At 46.4% G+C, this 23,610-nt stretch overlaps 1 protein-coding gene across 2 annotated transcripts; it reads left to right on the plus strand.

Moving 5' to 3' along the window:
• Window positions 1–23,068, plus strand: LOC120900153 (excitatory amino acid transporter 3). 2 transcript variants are annotated; one of them, XM_040306781.1, is made up of 10 exons: window positions 1–408; window positions 18,651–18,934; window positions 19,030–19,287; window positions 19,366–19,408; window positions 19,491–19,530; window positions 20,209–20,523; window positions 20,609–20,903; window positions 20,988–21,122; window positions 21,198–21,300; window positions 21,386–23,068. In XM_040306781.1, exons 2-10 carry the CDS (start codon window positions 18,735–18,737, stop codon window positions 21,440–21,442), a joined length of 1,446 nt encoding a protein of 481 aa, XP_040162715.1. In that variant the 5' UTR covers window positions 1–408; window positions 18,651–18,734; the 3' UTR covers window positions 21,443–23,068. The 2 variants fall into 2 exon arrangements, with proteins under 2 accessions (XP_040162715.1, XP_040162716.1); XM_040306782.1 differs by having other exon boundaries at window positions 1–303.
• The last annotated feature ends 542 nt before the right edge of the window (window positions 23,069–23,610 follow it).

The raw sequence follows: 23,610 nt of genomic DNA on the forward strand, positions 1-23,610 counted from the left end.
TCCGGTCCGCCGGCGTTACAGTTCGGTTTCATCTCTCGGCGCGCGAACGTTGCATCCGCACCCCGGTGCCGGCTTTGTTTGTTAGACAACATCATACAACCCCGACGAACCTTGGTCTGCTGGGTTTGCGCCCACTTTGCGCCCGCCGTTTTGGGTACCGGATTTGGGTACAACCCCGGTGTAGGCGACCTGTGTGCTTGACCCGTGAAGGGGGCCGTGTGTGTGTGTGTGTGAGTGTTTTGCACCGGTGGTACAACTGCTGTGTTATCACCGCGTGATACGAGCCAACAGAACGTGCTTTAGGTGTGTAGAAGACCGTGTGCTGCAACCGTCCGCTGTATACTACCGATCGGCTACCGATCGTCTCACCGGCCGAGTTGATCGTGCTTGAGTGTTCGCAGGCAAGAGGTGCGTTCTGTGTGCGTGTGTGTGTGTGATGTGCGTGCTGGTTTTAGCATATCTTGTTAGTATTAGGCTTTCACTGTGGTTGGGATTTGGGAGATCCTTGCAATTTTGCTTGTCGTTGTCGCGTCGTGATCATCAAGCAAAGAGTAATCAGGGAGTTGTATACTACTGCACTGTGCGCTCGGCATGTGTGTGTGTGTATCTGTTAAGTGCGCCGGCTTTACAGTGTAACTAGAGCGTGCAAGTACTCTTTGAGTGGAAGTGGTGTGCCTACCCGCTAACCAACCAACAGCAGACGAACGAAAACAAAACACTAAATCAGAGACACACCAGATACACATCGAATAGATCGATCTTTTAGTGCGTGCGCTCAGCATTCCCGAACAGTGTGTGGTCACACCGTACAGAGAAAAAGTGTCATCAGTGGTTCAATCCTCTGTCGCTGCGAGAATTGTTACAGAATTGTTTTTCTTTTTTTTCGTGAACCCCCCAAAAATAGAACCACGGAGCTGGTGTAACCCGCTGGTGTCATCCAACCAAAGGAAACCGTTCCGTCTTCTCCTCCTGCTAGTCGGAAATCAGTCTCAGTCTAAAGGGGAAGACGACACGGGTGTTTTCGGCCAGCTGTTGAAATAATAATAAAATGAGACATTGCTTCAAAGTGGCACCACAACACTGAGAGAGAGAGAGAACGAGGGCGACGGCGCAAAACGTTTGCTAGACGATCGAAAGAGGCGGGCTAGTGTGTGTTGGTGGTTTTTTAGCGACCCGGCAATAAAAACATGCTTTTTTGCAAGTTCAAGACCACAAGTTGAGGAGATCTAGTATAGGAGAAAACGTTTAATACTTCGTGGGGGATGATCATGACGTTAAATTAAAAAAAAAAACAAAGAAAACGAACTAAGTATATTAGAAACTGCAACACCGGGACGATCATTTGCATTGCAGTTTGCCCAGTGGCTCCTCGAATGGGTGACTCCATACACTTTAGTTGGAATAAATTAACTGCTGCACATGGTGTACGCGATCGCGATCGCTGTAGAACGTCCAACGTGTGACGATCGGTGATCGTACACAAATATTTGCTTTAACCGAATAGGAACGACGCGAACGGAATACTGATGATTCTTGAGGCTTCTACCAGTTCTTTTTTGTGCGGGATTTATGCTTTCATGAAGAGAGTACCCCGCTGCTTCTTCACACACGCATGAAGAATTTTGCTTCCAACCGTTTACCCTCCTCTCTTTCTCTCTCTCTCTCTCTGTTGCAATGGTTGCATTCATTCAGAATTTGCCGTCTGGCATACACACATATATGAACGTTCATTTCTATGAACGCACACGCAAAGGGTAGTTCTCGGTCTTCCCTCCGGGGGTTGGAAGATTCTGGAACAACGCCTCTTGCCTCGAGTGTGTCTTGGGTGACCGAAGACGTCGCGGGCGGGATCTCTCTCGCGTGCGACAAATGCAGTTTGCGGCGGTAGGGGTACTACCGTACGCGCAAAGGGGGTTAGTTGTTTGTTGTATCGTAATGTTTGAGTTGGCCGCAAGGGTTCGGTTTCCCTTATCAGCAGGGTGTGTGCTCGGGGTGTGTGCTCGGGGTGTGTGTGTCAGTGTGTGATAATGAAGCACTGTACAAGCTCATTCCTACTGCCTTAGAAGTAGAAAGTTTAGGTTGGGCCACCGAGACGATAAGCAATATCGAGCTGTGAGTTCGGATCGATGATTGATTTTTTGGAGATTTAGATAAAATTGGGGTTTTGCTGATATATTTCGGTCATGGATAGAGAGCTCAGTGTTTCATATTGTAAGATTCTCTTGAGTGGATGACAGACAGGTTTGTAAGAATCGGTTAGCAGCAAGAGAACCTAATTTGCATACTATATCCCAATAGAACCGGTAATATCCGGCTCGGATCTTTGGGTTGATCTTCAACTTCTAATTCTTGCCTCATTTCAAACTCCCAAAAAAAACCGGTCCTACTAAGAGATCAAATCTTCATTTAAACGTGTCTTCCGTCGCCTCATCGTTAGCGATCTTCCATCGCAGAAACATGCTATCCACCTCCCACCCATCACTACTGCGGGGTTGACGATCTACACAGTCTGGTGACTTGGCGTTTGTGTCACGGTTCCGTCCACACGTTCCGTTACAGCTACGCGCACGGCTTTTACTTTCGGGAGCCGGCAAGTGTGGGTGAAATTCTACTATGCAACACGTAAACCGCAAAAGAGTAAACATTTGACTTCCCGTGGTGTGTCGCCGGTACGGCAAGTGCTTCAAGTGCTGTTGATAGTGTGCTGGCACGTCGCGGCGGTACTTGAGGCACTGTCCCGACCCCTTTAGAAGGCAGTCTTTGGCACTCTTCACCTTCACCCCACTGGAACGTACAAAGTTGCGTAACGAATTGAGGTCATAAGAGGCCTGTTAGTTAGTAAGGGGGATTTTGATGTGATCTTCAAGCGTGATCGCGTATGGCACACTATTTGATCATCTTCTAGAGCAGCGCGTGCGAATCGCAGACGATCGTAAAGATGTTTCTAACGGTCAAAGCAAAGAGGGTTCTCGGGAGAAATTCCTCAGAACATAGGACCAACATCTTCTCTAAGTGTTCTCCCGCAACAAGCCCGCAGTATTCTTCGTGCGGTTGGGGCCGTTGTCATTGTGTGGCAGACAAAAATAGAGTTGTGCCGAAAATTGTCTACCACGCCACGCAGATCCGGCTGGTTGGTCGCCGGTTAAATCTGCCGGGAAGGCATAAATCATGCCGAAATGGTTCCGATGGAGGGGGAAATGGGGAGATCTTGCCAGTGGGGCGTGCATGTGTCGTGATCCTGTTCTGTTGAACTCTTTGCACCGTACGAATACTGTGATCTTCATTGTAGATCTTAAGTTGCTTACTGTGGTCTGCATCTTGTAAGAGTTTGTTGTTTGGACATTGGCAATTCATAGATGGAGTGATATAGAAATGTGTATAGGATGACCTAGATCTTTGAAACAGAACACCGTATTCTCTTCCCAAAGATGAAGATGATGTAACTCTGCATCAGAGAGACAGAGAGAGAGAGAGAGAGAGCAAGGTTCAAGATCATCCGCAACTCCAGAACCTTCAAAGTTTGGAGTTAAAGGCAATCTGGTTTCTACCACGCTTTCAGGGCCATCCCTTCCGCCCAACCACTATCGCCATGTCACGATGTGGCGTAGGTCAGGTTGACTGAAACCAGTGTTTGTGCAAATGAACCGCACGGGTTTCCGGTCGAAACTACTTCCACCTTCCCGAACCTCGTGCCAGGTCGGGTTTCCACTCCCTTGCCAAGCGCTAAGCGTGTCCCCTTTTCCCCATATTCCCCTGTCCCTAGCACAGCGTGTGGGTGGCACAGCCAGTAAGGCCTAAAGTGGTAAGCGAGATCTCGTCGCCAGCACAACGGTCGGTGATTAATGAGGCGGCTGCTCGATATCGTATTGCATCGTATTGGCTGCTGCACCAAACGGCTGCACCAACCGTTGCGTTGGTGTTTGGCACCAGCAGCAGTTCCATTTATGATGGGTGCGATACGCGATATACCGCGCCAACGGGGCATTGGGGTTGGTGGGTGTCATGGCAAACGGTTGCATGCGATCATGATATCCCACCGCATTAACATTGCGACCGGAACAATGCAAATGTTGTTATTATTTCTAAACAAAATACAAAAGTACCCTCCCTACACGTGCGCGAGCCACTGCGAGATGTGCGTTGGGGGAGGCCACCACTATGCAAATGTGGGCCACCCACACCTCCCCTACCAAGGGGGAGATTCGGGTTCAGAGGAAGCGAGGTTGAGCGGTTGCTAATGGGAATAGATTTTAAAGCAACCCGGCCGAGTTCGAGACTGAAAAACGAACGTATTACTGTGACCGTTTGCAACACTTTAATGCTCTTGTTCAAGTTTGTTCTTGTACTTCCAATGAATGGTGGGTTTACGGTTGACGATGATGAAAACAAGCGACGAGTGATGATCGTGTTCGTTGAACGAATACCAAAAGCGCTCGATGAAAGTTAAAATAAGCAAAAAGCGTGATGAAATTTTCGTCAATTTTGAACATGACACGAACGTAATAAAAGTGTGAAACGATCATGTGCCAACGATTGTACGTTGGCGGTTGGCAACATTCGAGTGCTTCGAGATTCACAAATAGTTTGCTTTGGCTTGCTGAAATAGTCACATTGTACTTAGATAGCTCTGTGTCTATGCAAATAATTGTTTATTTAATTTAAAACAAAACTAGCAGATGGCGTAGTAAACGATATTACAGTAAATTAGATTTTCCTGAAAAAATGGATTTCAAATATTCGATCATAATTAGCTCTCTTTGAAGCCTAAGGGTTGTTTGTCGTAAAATATGAATACTTAGCTTTAAAATAACGAGACATGTTATCTATCAATGGGGTCATGGGTTCAAGCCCCGAATGAATCGTGCCCCCATACGTAGGACTGACTATGCTGCTATGGTAATAAATAAGTCATTGAAAGCCAAACTCACTAGTGGTACAGGCAAGCCTTAACCAATAACCAGAAAAAAAGAAGTTATCCATCAATCCATGGAAAATAACAGAACCATTGCACACAAACACCAATATGCTTCCGGGAAAATAAATATAAATGTAAATGTTGGAATAAACAACAAATTTATAAAAGATACAACAACAAAAAATAAGTTTATCTCAAAAAGAATCGCAGGAACGATGAAAAACTTGACAAAACTATCAAATTCCCCTGAAAAATGGCAACAGGCAGCACTGCGCGTAAAGCAATAACATCTTCATGCCCCCCCCCCCCAAACGCTTGCCCTGCTTTTCGTGGAACTGTGATGAAGTTTTTCACTCCGCTCCAGTTTTTGTGTTTTGCCCTGGGGGAAGCTCGATTCAACGAACCGTTAATGTTGCTGAAGGGCATGCAAATTTTTCGGCCCTCGTGCGATGCTCAAGCCTCAAGCTTAGGTTCGGGTGGAAAGGTTAGAAAGTTTCCTTTTTTTTGTTCGCTATCTCTCCCGTTCAGGTTGACCTATATATTTTGCTGGTAAGTATGGTTCACCCCATTCGATGCGTTATAGTTTGCTCATCTTTTCTTCTTTCCACTATAACTTCCATGCCAGGTCAAGTGGCCATCCCTTTGCGAGTGGTTCAAAGTCATTGTATTACGTTGATAATGAAGGTGCAGTGCGAACAGCTCCGTAAAAAGCTGCAAAAACGTACTGACAAACCTCTACTGTCATGGGAACCACATAGTTTTAGGCGCTCTGACGTGCAAATTGCATACTTTTAGGCGAATTTTGAGAAACATTCAACAAGTTTCCATGGATCGACCGCTACTCCTACTTGGATCTAACATCCTTGGGGATGCCTCAAACGGAAGTATCTGCCTACGTTACCGGCATAGCAACAAGTTGCACACTGCGCGCGCGCCTCTCTTTGTCACTTTCTGTTCCCAATGTTTACTTCGTAATCAATTGTCGATTAGGAACTTACCTGACAGCTTACCATCAAACGTAAAAGAGAGGAGCGCGCGGGAGGGACAGAAAAAAAGTGCAACCAACGTGTCGGTTAGAAGTTTGATGCAAATTGCGCCTCTCGGTCTGACACCTTGTGGCACAGCGGTGCTCCTGGGCAACATCAACGATTATGCCAAACCCGCCACGTCGTCATCGGCGTCATCATGGGAACAATATTGTGCACTTCTTGCTGGTTGTAGCTCACCGACTTCACGTATGCGTGAATGCAGCTGCATCATGTTATGACGAGATCTCACTCTCTCTCTCTTACTCTCCTCTTTGGTGTGGGCCAAACATCAGGACGATTAACACTGGGATAAGCGTATGTATGGGCTGATGTTATCCCGCTGTTAACCGCAGTACTTGAACGATCACGGAGCTCGTAACCTCGAAGAAAAGACGCAACCGACATGCAAAGATGGCACTCGTGAAATGGTGTTAATGAATGTGCACACATTATTATGCACTAGCACGGTGCACCCCACTTAGGAAAAGGCGTGTTGCCCTCAAGTGGTCGCCCGCCGGAGAAGACGACGAATTACCGGTAGGACAGCCATCTCGGGTGCGGTTTCGGTTGATTTCCCGCCCAATGTCTGTTTAGGGCTGGTTGGCCCAATTTTGCCACACGCTCGCTCTTGCAGCATCGATTGGAAATGAGGTTTTATTTATAACGCCCGAGGGCGTCATCCGTTCCTTGCACTCTCCCTGTCTGTGTGTGTGTTTTTGCTGACGACGAGCGAGGACGATGGGCAAATTAAAATGTGTTTAACCACAGGAGATGAGCTCGACCGGGCCTGGGCTTAAGAAGTTGCATCGCACCGGTCTGCTATAAATAGGAATGCAATTTTATGGAAACTAGTAGTAAGTAATGAAATAAGGCTCACAGAAGAGGGTAACCCCCCCCCCCTACACTCTCCTATGTACGTAATTATGAGCATCATCGTGTGTGAACGGGTGCCAAAAACGTGATTTGCCGTAAATTTAATAGCAAAAAGGTGATAAACGCGTATGTCTCCACCGTGAATCATGCCCGTACTGGCTGGGGAAGCTTGTGGGTTTGAGAAGTTCCGGTTGAACATTCGCCAATCAATCGACCGAGAAATGGCTGTATGTATGGTGCAAAAAATACGGCCAGCTTGACCAACATTCCATCAGGTTCGCTTGATCGTGCCAAATGCTCGTCTTAGATGTATTTCCATCTTCCATTTCCAAATCATGCCCCAAAGGCATTAGCTGCGATTGAAGCAGAGGGGACATGCGTTTATTGGACAGCAGCGCGCTCCGTTAAATTTTTTTGCGCTACCACCACTTCCCGCTTTTATCGAAACGCATAAAACACGCTCCCTAAACGCTCAATTATTCATTCATAAAAACAACAGCGATCGAACCGGGTGGGAGCCACGAGAGACCGTAAACCGACGGAACGGAGCTAACTCCAAATGCGCTAAATCAATCATGATCGCACACGCACAAAAACCTGCCACCACCCTGTTTGGAAGAGTTTATCATGGTGCAAAAAATTGCACCATTTGCAAACATGCTTCTTCTTCTTCTTATTCTTCTTCTTCTTCTTCTTCTTCTTCTTCTTCTTCTTCTTCTTCTTCTTCTTCTTCTTCTTCTTCTTCTTAAAGCAAGTGGTTCGCGGTCCCGGGCGCTCCACATCATCCATCGCGCGCAGTTGATCTCGCTGCAAATGGAATGGAGAGGTGGAATCGGTGTCACAGCCGCCTAACCCGGCACACACACACACCCTAGACCCTCTCGCTGCTGATGTTTGTATTTTTAGAGGCGAGCAATGTTCGTCATCCCTTGGTTAGCGGTGTTGGCGGTAGATTGTTGTTTCGATAAGCAAACTAATATTGCTTACTTTGTACAATCGAGAATCGCATTAAAAGCGTCGCGAGATTTTATGCAATAAAAGCATACCAATAAAAACCCACGGCAAATGAAAGTGTTGAATTGAGACAGCTGTCTCGGATGGGCGACAGCTTTTATTTAGAAATTAGCGTGCCTGGAATGTGCCGACTGTAAACATCGGGCAGGACTTTAATGATTTATTCGAGTTTACTATTTCTGTAAGCAATCCTCTAGCACGATCAGCACCATCAGCTATTAAATAGAGGTTAGTTTTGGATAAACTGAATAAGTGATTTTATGTATACAGTCTTTCCCAGAGTTACGCGACACTCGAGTTACGCGTATTTGAGTTACGCAATTTTTTTATTTTAAAAGTTAATATGTCAAATCACTACAATTTTCTCCCACAATTGTCCAATGCAATATAAATTGAATTACCGTTCATTATTTGAAATCGCCAAAAAGTAAAAAATAATCTAATATTTCATACGATTTGTATTGAATATGTAATTTGATACATAAAAGCACTAGATTTAATTACAAAATAACCATTCATCAACAATATTTTGGTTGAAAAAACATGATATTCGACTTACGCGAAAATCTGAGTTACGCGAATGTCTCCGGGACGCATAATAACTACAATAGAAATACACATACATAAATAGAGTAGTAATACTACCTCTAATCTCTGATCTATGAAGGATTTACCAAATTAATCTTGATGATCATCTACAATGATAGAATGATATATTCAGCATATTTTGATAAATTTTATTTAGTTATAAATATTTAGTTGGTATGGGTTAGATATGTCATGATAATGATCCCAGATAACCCTTTAGCTCGAAATATCGCTTTAATGAATTGCTAATTTATTACCAATGTGTACCAAGCAGTCACAACAATCTAATCTTTTATACTATTAAATTCTGAGCTCAATTAAACTATGCATTTCAAAATGGTTATAAAAAGGGCAACAGCTCCAGTGAGCAATAGCGTTGATAAAAGTACGCAACACCACTCGATCGTTTACACCCAAAAACTGCTTTTATAATTTTAAAACACAGCATTCAGCAAAAAGGGAAATTGTGATCTCATACGCGCGATTGCGGCGAAACTAACTGCCTTTGCTGCTCTACACCAGTTGTATGTTTGCCTCGTGCGAAAACTTTACACGTTTGCATTTATATTGATGCGGTGGTTGCTTTTAAAGTCCGTGAATAAATAATATCGACACGTTTGGTTTGACTCATGCGTATGTGGAGCGTGATGATCAAAAGTGTTGTTTTTTTCTTATGGTTTGGGTCTTGTTCTTATTAGAAATATTCTATTAAAAAATCAAATTAGTTTTATGTTGTTTGATTCAAACGGTGAAAGACACAACAAGATTAATTAAATAATCCTAACTTTAGGTTTAGAAATGTAATTTTAGGACATCCACCCTCCATGCCACGTGAACAGAGGCGTAGAAGCTCTAATAAAGTATATTTATATAAAACCACCATCGCGACGACGGTCGAATCGGTCGAAAATTCCATTTTTCATCCACATGTTGTACATTGTGTACGAACTGACGCAAACATAATTCCTGCTCGCAATATATAACCCTCCCTCTGCTAGAGAGAGCGAGAGCACCAGCACACACTTCCCCATTCTGTTGGCGAATTTGTGCGAAACACTGGTTCAAAATTCAAATCGTATTTTACACGCACGCCAAGCACCACATCTCCATCGTGACCAGGGCATCCACAAGTAAAGCATCGGCCTGGGGTTGTGCCAAAAGTAACGTGGGGTTATCATTTGGCAAACAGATTCACCCACTGCATACTGGTTTGGTGGAGTTGGTTGGTAGCACATCAAACAACGTGCAAACGCGTACCACAAGAAGCGCCACAACAAGCTTGGGTATTGTAATATTGCTTTCGCTTGGTACGGCGAGCGAATTAGTATGCAGATCAAACACCGTAACGTACCACTTTAATTGAATCCAAAGCACCAAGCACATTCCGCAATGGGACAAGGGTTTGTTTGGAGTTGGGGACACCTGATGCATGGCAGACAGCAGCCACCTGTTGCTTCCGGTTCGTTCGTTCGTCCGTTCGGCCGTTCAGCTAAAGGAGAAGATCTCTTATCCTCTCGTCGTCGGGGTCGGTTTAATTGTGTCTCGAGCATATCTTATCCTGCCCCTGTACACCTATTAATCGAACGTACAGCGACCCGAGAGAGAGAGAGAGAGCGAAACCGGAATAATAAATTCCAACCCAAACTGCCCGACGACGAAAGGTATTCAGGTCAACCGTGAAGCAGATTGACAGATTCTACCGAACTCCACTGACGCGCAATCCCGGCGCTAAACGAGACACACACACACTGTTGCTGGCTTTATGCTGGCGTTGGACGTTCGCTGCTGGTCCGCCAATTGGCGAATGGCCGCGGGAAAATGGCCAACAAAACTCCCTGTTGCCTGCCTCTCGCAACCAGGCCTCCTCTGTTGGGCCATCAGCGAAGGAAGGAAATTAAATGAATCAACAAATCGCGCATCCTTCCCGCGAGCGCATCTCGTTCGTTTCGATCGAAGCAGACGTGAATTGTGCATAAATTGTTTATAATGGGACCTCTAGTCCCGAGCGACGAAGCGGTTCGCTGTCTTGGCTTGAACCTTCGGCTTAAAAACTGATTACAAATAAAAAAAACTTACTGAAGGATGAAGATGATGATGATGATGGTTGCAGTTTCGCGCACAATGCACAATTCTTCGTTTGCTCTGTTGCGTCCTCTTCATTCAGCATTCATCCTTGGGCCATTGTCAGCATCATCAGCAGTCAGTCAGTCTCTACGCTCTCCCATGGGACGTATTGTGCTAGTTTTTACGCGAATAAAGCTTCCAAATTCCATTCCTGAAATCATTTTCCTATTGTTCACTACTGGCGCTTACCTTTGAGTATTGGAGAAGTGGGAAAACTTTCAATCCCGAGCGCTTGCGAGAGGATGGCGGTAAAGGATTGGTTGGTTGAGATTTGTTTGTCTTTCTCTTGCCAAACCCCCGGAGAAGCGGAAAACTTTACTTTACGGGTTCCTGGGTCCAGTGTGTACATTGATCAACTCTGCACCCCCCGTGATACTTACACCTGGTTGCTGTCTTTAAACTTTCTGGGCCGGTGAATCCGATCGATCAATAAACAGTTGTTAGCTGTTGGGAACGCGCGTACTTGGGAGGAAAGAAGTCCTGCCAAAAGCAGTACAGCGTGGCAATATGGCTCTCACTTACTTCCTGCTGCGGGCATTATGCATTATTATTACGACGATGGCGTCTTCTGCCTGCCACCGTTGTTGACAGGCCGGATATAATTCACGGGGTAAGGTAAGGTATGGTAAGGAAAAGGATTTGCCGTTACTTTCTCTTACTTAAATATGGTTTTTTTCTACTCTCTGGGTCTGGGTGCCTGTCTTACTTCCATTTAATCGATCCTTGAACGCAGACATCCTTCGGGCTTTCTTTGACGGGATGTATTAAGCTTATTTCTGTGAAGATAAATAGAGCGAAAGAATTATTAATGATTTCTACACCAGAAGATTAAATTATTTGTCAATGTTTTATAGTCCATTAATTTTCAATAAAATTAATTATCAAAAGGGACAACTATCTTAATGAAAAACTGATAAAATCAAATAATTGTAAAAGTTAAATGAATGAATTTAATTAAAAGCATCCTTGTGTCTTCTAATTATATTAGCGGACAACGTCTATGAGCGTTCACTACAGTAAGGATAATTTTTCAACCCTCCATCCCGACAATGAACGACCCTTAGGTTGAGTGTAATGGTGGAAAAACAGCGCAATTATTATTTCCAATAAATAACAAATCAATTACAAAGTTGCTCACCGTCGCCACATTATGATCGTTCGCATCCTCGTCATGCGCTGAGCGCTATCACAAGCGGCAATAGCGGCAAACCCAAACGCAGAAAGTTAGTTTAATTGCCATCCTGATATGAACCGGTGGGCCTCGTATACATTCAGCTAGCACGTCAGCAGCGAGCTCCGACTTGAATTCCGACTTCCTCGTCGGCTAATTGCCACTGGCTGCTGCTGCTGCTGCTGCTGCTACACTACCTGGAAGTTTAAAATTACTTCCTCCCAGCGGCTACTGGCGCAGCCACCGTGTTTTGTGCGTTTCTCAATAGCGTATTGAAAAATAAACGATTTTTACCGCCCGCAAAATCGTTCCCCGCCTGTCTCGGGGTTTTGCAAAATAAAGCAAACGGCGTGGGTAGGGAAAACGGCAAAATCAAATAAACAGCATTATCCATTATTGGTTTTGCTGGCTTCGAGTAGGAGCAAAACAAATCCGCAGTGTCGGTGTTGGTGTACACTGCTCGACCTCACTTCCGGTGGCATCGCACGTTCGATTAATTGGACGACAAAAATCATCACGCCGAGGTACTGGGCGTCTCCATGCGGCGTGTACGGACGGATGAACAGGTGCGAAGCTAATTACACGGTTGGACGCATATTAAAATATGATAGATTCCCCATGAAATAAACAGCAAAATAGAGCAAAATAAACTTATTTAAAGTTGTCTAAAACACCTCTAGCCACGAGTTTGCTTAGCTTCTACCGATGTGTGAACTGCAGAAAGTAAGCTGCACGGTTTAATCTATGTGTTCCTCTTTACGCTCAGACGAATATGATTGAGTTAGGTCGGAGTTTATTTTCGTCTTTCACACTGTACCCTTAGCGCCTTGCCAACACGTGAGGGCATGAAATGGAACCGCATCGCGGGCTTGCAGCAACACTCTGCTCCGCTGTGCTTCAGGACGTCGGCTTCGCGCGAACGTCAATTTCCATTCCGCTTCCCCATGGCTGTGTGGGTGCGTTTGTACGTACTGCTTCTCGGTATAATTCCTTCGTCCTGTGCGCTCTCCCGCACCCTCTTTGGCAACAGGTTTTGCAAGTCGCAAGAAAATCGCATAAAACAACACAGCTTGTGCCCGCCAACAAACCACCTGTTGAATGTTGAGTTGATTTCGAAACGAAGGGGTGATGAGTGGTGCTTTGAGACCAAAAATCTGACACCGCAAAGAACAAAAAAGGTCCATATGGTAGAGTATAAACAGGAGAAAAGAGTTAAATAGGCAATGTTGAACCATTTTTTTTTTTCGACAAACTCGCACATCTTTTACCTTGTTTCGTGAAAAATGGTAAAAATGGACGATAAAAAGCATATTTTGTATGGCAGACTGTATACTTTCAGGCGTTTTTATGCGTTGATTCAACTCTTCATTACCCGCTTGTGTGATTGAATTAGCAGCCGCGCTCTTCCCATGGCTATTAGTTGCGCGATGCATCCAAGTGGGCTTTGAGTTTCCAATTAGCATCGCGGTAGGTGTTAATAGCAGGCCACCACCATTCGGGTAGGTCAAACACACACGCCTAATCGTCACGAGCGGCGGTATGATGTGTTTGACTCGCGTGCGCTTAAACAATCTCGTCTTTAACATTGACCGTGGAGATAGGGATAGGCCTTCGTTGTCGGGGCGGGTGAGCCAACAAAAAAGCGTGCAAATGAAGGTCAAATTTTGTTATTTGATGGCTGCAGTAGAGGAAGATCTTGTCCAGCTATTTGTCGCTTTGATGAGCGTTACGATGGTTACGGAATTGGAAGGATCCAGTGATGCTGCGGAAGGGGGAAAAGAAATGCTCCGAAACAGTTATTTGTTTGACCCAACACACAAGGCAGGTAGAAAATAAAAGGGATCTTGAAATGGTTTTCTCTTCTTCTTATTCCAAATTCCAAATTTTCACTTTTCTTCGGTGTGGTGCTCCGTTGGCCTTCCGTTTTCCGTTCCGTTCCGAGGATTTTCACCTTGATCGGTGTACAAAGCGGCAGGAGTAGGAAAAGGACTCCTCACTTCACGCAGCAAAATGTCGTCGTCCCAATTCTAATTTCGATCCCTTTTTCTGCCTTTCCAGGGATTTAATGCGCGTGTTGGGGATGGTTTTTGTGCGTGTGTGTGTCTTTGTGTCTGTGTGCCTGTGCGTCGTTTAAATTTACTTCAATTCATCCCCAAAACGGCTCCGCTCGTGTTTGTTACCCCCGCTCCCCGCGACTGCTGCAAGTACCTTCTTAGCTTTTGCGCCTCAAGGACGCATCCATTCCATGCACAGCACCACTTCATACCGTCAGCGCAGGATTGTTTCCCTATCCTGTATTGAAGGAGGAGGTACAAGTGAAAGTGCTGCTGCTCGTGGTACTTCCAGTTAGCGACCGAAAGGCAAATGGAAGCAATTTCAATTCAATGGAAAGATAAATCGCATTTCCGTCAAAATTCAACCCTCCGGTTGGCGGCTATTCATTGCGCGCCTCAATCCGCACCTTCACACTGTGTGTTGAGTGTGTTGGAAACAGCGCTCGGAGCAAGTGTGCTGAAGAAAACACTGACAAAAAAAATCCTTGCCGCTTTATTTACCCAAACCGAACAATTTCTTCAACTCAACGGGGACAAGAAGGTGCAGGAGAGATAGCACGTCGTTCGGGGTCGGGCTCTCGAGAAGTTTATTTACCGCGCAAAATCTGATTCCTCCTGCACGACGTAAATGACGTCGGAACTTGGGACGCCTGGGAAGTGTTGTGGACTCGAACGCAATTGCACACGCACACAGACAGACGTACAAGATGAGAAAAAGAAGCTGTAAGATGCTCCAAACGTACCGTCGCTTCGTCTCTTCGTCTCGGGAGTGCAATGGGAAAGTGATGACTGGTGGCGTGTGTAAGCGCCCCATCGTCAGTCAACGGCCCTGTAACGAAGACATTCCCATAGACATGCACAGCAAGAAGAAGAAGGAAAATAAAACAAGGTGCTACGTAGTGGGTGGGTACGGTAAATCTAATTTTCTCCCAAAAAGATTGCCTCCGTACGCTGCACACCACGGCCTGTCCTGTTTGTGGTTCGTGAGCCTGTCCTAACACGCTCCAGCTGCTTGATCCTTGTTTTACTCATTGCTTCACCATTTGACGTGCTCATCAAACAATCTGCCCTCACTGGTTCCATCCCCAGCCGTCCCCTTTCTACCGGCGGGTCGTCCCATAGTCGAGTTTTTATTTCTAATATTTATGGCACACCGGGAACACCAGGCACCGGGAGCCAGCACGGAGATCATAATTTTAACGATGAAAAGAATTGGGCGGGACAGACTCGGAAGCACCACCACCGCACCACCTCCTATAGCACCAGCGGGGGGACACACTTGAAATGGGATTAATTTTATTTCGTGTTTCTTCACCACTGCGTGTTGAGTGAGGTTGTGATTTCTTCCCGAACTTAATCTTGATAGCTCCGAACCGTCGTCATGGAGATGCTGGGAAAGTGTGCTCACTCTCACTGGAAGAAGAGTGGACGGACCTGGGGAGTGGCATAATCAACGGTTTGGATAACTTCGGCTCGGAAGCTCTGCAGTGCGGTGCTGGGGCAAGATTATTATTTAGCCGTCCCGTTGCCCGTCCGCCCAGCGTGTCGTCTTTCCAGCGCGACAAACCTTGTCCAGCATTGGGTGACCGATCGGGCCAACACCATCATCCCCGTGTGCAAAGGACAAAAAGAGCGCTTTCAAAAGTAGATCCCTCTGCTAGCGCACCCGGACCGGCGAACGACGAATCTGTCAGGATTTGTACTTCGGGGCCGTCCCTGGTTTCTGAGTATTTTGCACACCGCAAAACATCGCGACAATATACAGCAGTTGCTGACAAAAGGCTAGAAAAAATTGGACAGCGTTTGAACATCCTCTGTGACGGGAGTAGTACACAAGCGGATTAGCTAGTGTGCGGTCCCCAGGCAGGGAGACCATAGCGGCAGGGTAGACCCTATCCATAGCGTCCTTATTGTCCTTTGATGGTATACATATCTCCATCGTAGGGTTGCTTTGAACCACGCGAAGCTGAATCCAGGAATATCGTGTCCATCGACCTGCGACACCATCAACCACAAAGCACTGTGCTACTGTGTATCATTACTATTCGCAGCATTGCTCAGGACTCGGCACATTGACGGGACCTTTGATTTTAGTGATTTCACCGTGTGGAGGAGCCTCTCGATTCTGCTGAAAATTCGCTTCATCTCGCTGCACATGTTTGCAGGCATGTTTTGCGTCAGCACCGGGACCTAAAGTACAGGGAACAACAAGTCCTATAGCACACCACCACCATATGGAAAAGTATGGGACGAAGAACCAGCATTAGTGGGTGTGGGTTAGTAGAATGGCAACTTTTCAAGTAGTCACATTATTTGGTCCCGGGGTTTAGGGTATGTGTGTTGTGTGGAGTAGTAGACTTTAAAGTACCGCAAACTGCTGTGGCTGGAGCATGTGGCTTGTTGGTTGCCTTGGTTGTGCTCTTGTTGCGTTTGCTCGGCAATTTTCAGTTCTCCAGACAAGCACACACCAACACACCGAGTTACAGTGCCCGTGAAGTGTCCTGTTTGCCACTACTAAGAGGCGGAAAAGTGTCCTTTAAATCATGCCATCGTCCTCCATGAGCGCTGCTGACGAGAGCTGGCGAGGTGGCCCTTGCAATGATGTCAAGTGCGCATTAAACTACCAATGGCTTCCTTTTCAGTTTTCTTCCCCAACAAGGGGCCAGGGATTGCCGTCGGGGGAAACAAGGTTAAGCAAAACATGCCTTACGTTCAAACAAGCCGCGGCGATACGACAACTTGTGGGGAGTTGAGCCTGGAACTCGTTCGTATGTACATTTTTCAAAACACTGCTCAGTGCTCATTTGACTTCGATCCGACTGTTGATAAACGGCGGCTGCGATAGAGCTCCACAAAACCACGGCGGAGGACGATGAGATCATTTCGCGCCTCTTTTCTGCTGTTGGTTGTACGTTTACAGCTGTTTGTTTGTGTCGATGTGCAGCGCTGCTGCTGCTGCTTCTCCGTCGCTCTTCTCTTCCATTGCCATTTGCATTCGCCCGGTTTGACCGTTGCAGCCGTACTTTGGAGCACAGTTCTCGCCGGTGTTGGGCCCAACGTCCACTCGCTTATAGATTGTGGTCGGTGGTCCCATCTCCCATCCCATCATCCGTGTCCGTCATCAGAAAGAGTGAGAAAGAGTGGCTAAAGTATGGCCGATAATTGATAGAATCAACTCGCTGACAACACTTAACACATCCCGATGAATGATTTGTATGGATGTTTACTGTTCTATGGGTCGTCGCCGAGTGGTGCGCATTCTTCGCGTCTTTTGAAACCATTAGCAATTATAGTAGGAGAATGAGAAGCACAGTGGAAAGGGGGTAGTAGGCAATTATTGGGCGACGGTCAAGTTCGGGCTATCTCCCGGGTGTCCCGCGTGTTTGCCAGGTCACGGGCAGAACGGACTGGACCTTCGAGACGGGCCAGAGCTAAGCGAACTGCTTCCAGCCACTGGTTGAGTGATTGCTGCCACCCTTATCGATCGCAATGCAATAAAACAAGAGCAACGAAAAAAAGTGATTTAATCTTCAATTGGATTGCATGCTTTCGTTAGCGCCAAGCCAGAGGGAGTGGCAGTACGACCAGAAGAATTGGGAAAAAATAGCGTATCTTCAATAGACTGATAGCGGTCGTGCATGGATGGCACACGGTGGACAATCTCACCCTGCTGATAAGCTTAGTGGTGGAGGTGTTTAGAGACTGATTCCAATAATAGCATCGACGCTACAGTTGCATTGTTGATGTGCAATCTGCAGCTGTCACTGATTATTCTCGTTAAGATATTGGTAAAATCACTAAAATCTTGCACGTAATTTCATTTCGCTTATCAGAACTCATAAAAAAACGATAGCATATCTTACAATTAGTACCTCCCTTTGGACATCAGTCCAATGATGATGGTCACTTGTGATTGCCCCAAAACTCCCATCACACACACACGCACAGTTCGTTGGACTAATCGTTGGATTGTAATTTATTTCACTCGCCACAGTTGATGGAACTCCGGAATGAACCAGATTGAAGATTGAAGGCAGCAGAATGTGTGCTAACGAACCAGCGTCCTGGTTTGGTTACAGCAAACTCCGCTTCGTGCACCAATTGGGCAGCTACATATTTCAATTAAGAGCTTTCTATAGCATCGCTCAATTTAAAATATTCATTCAGTGACAAAAAATGAAAGTAAATCTTTCGTACATCCTCATTCCAACGATTGATGTGTGTCATCATCGTTTCCAGCAGGGCCATTTAAAACTTTCAAAACATTGAATAACTTCCAACCAAAACAGGGGATTATTTCAATGAAAAAGTTGTAATTGAAATAGCTTTCCTCCCTTCCAAAGGGATACCTTCTTTTCAAGCGAGCAATCACAATAATGGAGGTTGTCGTTGCGTATTACACCAGCCTTGAACTCCCTCCCATAGCGAAAGCCTATTCAGACTACGTTTTTGGAGTTCACCCGCACAGTCGTGTTTGTCGCTCGCCCAAATACGCTCATTAAATAGGAATATTCCACCCCAGGAGCATCATGGAGAAGACACAAGTGTAATGATAATAGCAACATTTGCTTAACTTTTTATCGCATCCTCTCCTGCGCAGCCCTCAAACCTGTTGGACGCAATTAATCTTACTGCTGTTTGAGGCGCACTACTACCCAGCGTAGAAGCTTATCGTTGTTTTGCTAGATATTCCACTGATTTACCTTAACAATACGGCCTTCAGCAGTGGACAACAGAGTACGAAATCCAGTAGCAAAACGGTGGAAATACATTTTTAGGCTCAGAAGATACGAAGAAGCTTGTCGTCATCATACAATTTAATCTTGCTCCAAGATGCCACTGATACTGATACTGCGACCGTTTGCCATTATTTTTCTTCGCAGATTTCCCTCAAACACCGAACTCTCCAGAAGGGGTGCGTTTTAGCCAGAACCCGGAACTCGGATCTTACGCATTGAGCTAAAAACATGTCGAACTCATACGCGACTGCCGGCGCACGGCCAACGTCACGATGGAAGCAGTTCATAAAGTCGAACCTGCTCACCTTTCTGACCGTGCTGGGCGTGTTCGGCGGCACTGCGCTCGGTCTGACGCTCAAGAACTCGGCCGAACCGTGGACGCAGCGTGAGGTGATGTACATCCAGTATCCGGGCGATCTGTTCCTACGGTAAGGTATCTGTTTCCGTATCCTGGCGGCCCGGCCGGTCGGGCTATACTAATGGTCTCTTCATCTGTCTCTCGCTCCGCTGCTCTGCCCTCAAGGATGCTGAAGTGTCTGATCGTGCCGCTGCTCGTCTCGTCGATCACCAGTGCGATCGGTTCGCTGGATTTGAGCATGTCGAAGAAGATCGCTTTCCGGGCGATCATCTACTACTTCACCACCACGGTCTGTGCCGTCATCCTGGGCATCATACTGGTCAGCACGATCCGGCCGGGTGCGGGCCGCGAAGTGAGCAACCTCGGTGGGAAGGCAACGACGCGGCAGGTCCTGACCGCCGACACGCTGCTCGATCTCGTCAGGTACGTCTCCAAAGGGGGCATTGGAGCTCCGAAGTGTTTGGGCCAATTGGTCAAATGTATCTTCTCTTTTTTTTGCAGAAATCTATTCCCACCGAACATCATTCAGGCTACAATGTTCCAGGTACAAGACTGTGTGGCATTGTACACATTTGAGCTTATGAGTTAATAACGATAGTACCGCATTCTCTCTATTATATCCACAGTTCCGAACCATTCTTGTCCCTCCAGCCAATGCCACCGGTGGTAAGTATTGCGATCTGGGGGAGGGGACGATCTTTCATACTTACAAGCGCACATTGGAATTGATCGGAGGGGGCGGAATTTCGCACCGGAAATTGCACGCTGTGAGCCGCAATTTTGTGCTTTGTTGCGGGCAGACTTGTAGCGGGATTGTACATCCAACATCAAACAAATAGTAATGTAACGCCCTGAAGCAATGGCAACGACAGGAAACTCTCACGAACCCCAAATCCAAAACGGTTATGCTTCTAATCACCACTACCCCCCCAGTGTACTGTCGGTTAGAGGTTGATCTCCTACTCCTGTCCACCCTTCCCATCTGTCCAGCATACTGGTGGAATAAATTGCGGAAACGATCACTTGTCACCGTCATATCAATTTTAACCGGGGCGGTAATGCATAAACCCTTAGTGACAGGCCGTGTGTGTGTGTGTGTGGATGTCACTGACGGTGGTCACTGCTGCTGCTGCAGAAAAATACGCAGAACCATTTATCCCATCAATTGACGGGTGACCTTCTGGGAGGAAATCCCCCCACAAATGCGCTTGCTAATGCTAATTGCTGGCAGTTTGAGGCAGGCAAAAGAAGGAAGAGTTGCCTCTGCGAATGTGTGACTTTGGGCGTGATATTAATAAGAATCTCCTTTCGTGTTGCGCTTTCTTTTCTCCTCCCTGCTCGCAGTTCCATTGACCCAGTACAAGATCACGTCCGAGTTTACCGAGGGCACGAATGTGCTCGGTCTCGTCATGTTTAGCGTGGTGCTCGGCACCTGCATAGGCAAGATGCGCGAGAAGGGCAAGCCGCTGCTCGGGCTCTTTGAAACGCTCAGCGAAGCGATGATGATCATCACCTCGTGGGTGATCTGGATCTCGCCGATCGGTGTGCTGTTTCTGGTCGCGGCCAAGCTGCTGGAGATGGCGTCCTTCGTCGAGGTGCTTGGACAGCTGGGCTGGTACTTTATGACTGTGATGCTGGGGCTGATGCTGCACGGTTTCGGTACGTATCGTAAGGGGGGTTGTTATAGCTTAGCGCGCGAAAAGGTCCTTCAATTCATCCTTCCTTTGGCCACTCCATCCTGCAGGTACGATTTCGGTCATCTTCTTCCTTACCACGCGTAAGATCGCATTCCCGTACATTGCCAAGATGAGCCAGGTGCTGGCCACTGCCTTCGGTACCGGTTCGAGCTCGGCCACGATGCCCATCACGATCCGCTGCCTGGACAATATGGGCATTGATCCGCGCGTGACGCGGTTCGTCATTCCCGTCGGTGCCACGATCAACATGGACGGTACGGCACTGTACGAAGCCGTCGCCGCCCTGTTCATTGCTCAACTGCGTAACATTCATCTGACCTTTGGTCATATCGTTGCTGTGAGGTACGTTAAGGAGTATCTTCTTGTTTTTTTTAACAGTAATTGTCAAAACTTTGATTCATTTGTTGCGTTCAATTCCACTTCTAGTGTGACTGCCACGGCAGCCTCCATCGGTGCGGCTGGTATTCCGCAAGCTGGACTTATCACGATGGTCATGGTGCTGGACACTGTAGGTTTGCCGGCCGAGGATGTTACCATCATTATTGCCGTCGATTGGCTGCTGTAAGGAGAGCACAATGCACAACGCTTTGAAACCTTGTCCGATTGATGATTGATGTGTTTTTTTTCCCCCTCTAGCGATCGATTCCGTACGACTATTAACGTTATGTGTGACGCCCTGGGAACGATTCTGGTCAACTCACTTTCCAAAAAGGATCTATCCGGTGATGCCAACGGCCATGTAAGTGTCCATCTTGTACTGTATATGGGCTTAAGGTGTACAATAAGCAATGTATCTCCTTCCCTTCTACTTCTTTGTTTATTAGCTCGAACTGGCTGAACCACACGAGCTGGTAGAACTCCGACCCGACCAGAAGGAATAAGTGTGTCCACCATCCCGTTTCATCGCGGGTCCCTCACCCTCACCCCGGAGCATATAGAGAACAATAGAGTTAACTTCATCGCCGCTTTAGAACGCGCACCTTCTTTTTGCGCATTTCGGCGCACGTGGCACACGAGTCGATACGTACAACTTGTACGTAGTAATTGCACACAGTTTGGACATGTCCTCAATGCAGAAAATACACACACACACACACGATGGTGTAGGAGTCTCTCTGCTGCTACTAGGCGTACGATTGTGCCACGAAGCACGTGTTTCGAAAAAGCGCGCAGAGATTGGAGCGTAAACGTTGGCGCATGCGATGGCAACTAGATTGATGCAAAGAAATTTTAATGTTACTTTCTCGCTATTAGAGATATTAACAGTAGCGGATAGAAAACGTCGCCTTGTTTCTTTCTCTCTATCTATCTTTCGTGGGCATTTAAGAGTGGAAAGACGTTTTCCACCTAATGGCACATTGAATGGGGTTCAAACTGTGTACCACACACTGCCCTTCAATTTTCGCTTTTCCATAACTTTCTTACCATTTAACAAAAGCCAAAAAGCTCCTTCAAAGTCAGGCGGAAGTGTGTTGAACGTACGTGTGTGGAGAGGGGAGTATGTACCCCGTGTGCCATGGCAACAATATGACGCGACAATAGCAAAAGTAGGCGAACAAAACCCTTTTTTGAACGGTTCGGTTAGGGGCAAAGGCAGCACTTCATCTGACCCGATTGTGTTTACCGTGTTTATTAAATTATTAGTGTAAGTCACCACGCGCAAGTAACAAACCAAACACACATAACAGTATATCTATGTAAGAGCAAAACGTGCGGTGCGGTGTGTGTGTGCAAAGCACGATCACTTTGCAGCAAGGCGCGCGCGGCATCATTTAGGGGACAGAACCGCGCACTGTAAAAGCGCAGGACCACTCACCCGCTCAACTGACCAGGATACCGATATACGTGGTACATGAGGCAATGTGAGGATTGTGGCTCCACCGCATGCCCCCTCATCACTCTCATCACATCAGCGCATCAGCGGGGAATATCGATGTTTGTATGTAAACATATCAAAATATCGATGTTTAATCACCAAACACTAATAGTACCGACGGCTCTCGGTCTGTCGAATGTTTCCCACCAACCATTACACCTATATGAACTACCGCGAAACGCGATCAACATTCGACAGTACTCGAGAGAAGAAAAAAAAGAAGAAAAAAAACAGAACAAAGCCGATTGTGTGTGTATGTGCCAAAACAAAAAAAGAAACAAAAAAAACGGACGTCCTCCTCACAATCTGCTTCCGGTTTAATTCAGCATTGCATTTTTCACGCGCACACACAACACGTGCGTAACACATTTCCTTTTGATGCGCTTTCGTTACCCGCCCTCCCCAACCCGTACACGCACACAGACGCGCCCGCGCTTGGTTGCAGGTATCGAAATGTGTGTGTGTTCGCGCCCGCGCGCTCAGATGTAGATTTTAGTTACGTTCGTTTTCCTTCTGTTTTTTTTTCTGTTTTTTTTGTTCCCTTCGGAGTCGAAAGCGAAAGAAGAGTGTTTGTATATTTCAAAATACTTACAAATATATTTTAATGATTCACCTTTTTCCTTTTGTATCATATACTTTCTTCATTTCTTCTTCTGTGTGTTCACGGTATGGTTCCCCTCTTGCCCTTCATTTTGGGTTTCTTTTTTCTTTTTTTTGGGCTCAAAATTCAACGTATTCCTATTTGTGTTCGTCTTTCCGTTCTGCGGGCTGTTCAGTTCGGCTACTACTGTTTATGGTTACTCTATGATTAAAATGCCAAATGTGTCGGCAAGTTCAGCAGTGTGGCACGTTCAGTGGCTACTCTGATGTGGTTCATTCCACCGTTGGTGCAGGAGCGTAATTTTGGAAGGAGGGTTGGTGTTCATCGGTAGGTAAGAGGAGGGAGTTGCAGTTGTCACCCATCAGTTCGTAAGTTGTATTGTAGGAAGAGCAATTCCGATTCGAAGGAATGCGGAAAGCATGCGTGTGCTGCCCCCGAAGGGAAGATTGTGTTAGCTGAGATTGTGAATGTTTAGAGAGCAAATGTAAAACCCGTTGTAAGTGTGCGTGTTGCTGTGTTCACTGTAATTGCTTCTTAAAACGAAGCCTAACGATGGCAAAAATAAAGATTGT

Source organism: Anopheles arabiensis, chromosome 3 (genome assembly GCF_016920715.1).
Source record: "Anopheles arabiensis isolate DONGOLA chromosome 3, AaraD3, whole genome shotgun sequence".
NCBI classification, from domain to species: Eukaryota; Metazoa; Arthropoda; class Insecta; order Diptera; family Culicidae; genus Anopheles; species Anopheles arabiensis.

Bases quoted from the DNA above. Each gene is read 5' to 3' on its own strand.
- LOC120900153 (XM_040306781.1), top strand. From the start codon at position 18,735: ATGTCGAACTCATACGCGACTGCCGGCGCACGGCCAACGTCACGATGG. The intron at 19,531-20,208 runs GTAAGTATTGCG...CCCTGCTCGCAG, and splicing joins TCCAGCCAATGCCACCGGTG to TTCCATTGACCCAGTACAAG. The intron at 21,301-21,385 runs GTAAGTGTCCAT...TTTGTTTATTAG, and splicing joins CCGGTGATGCCAACGGCCAT to CTCGAACTGGCTGAACCACA.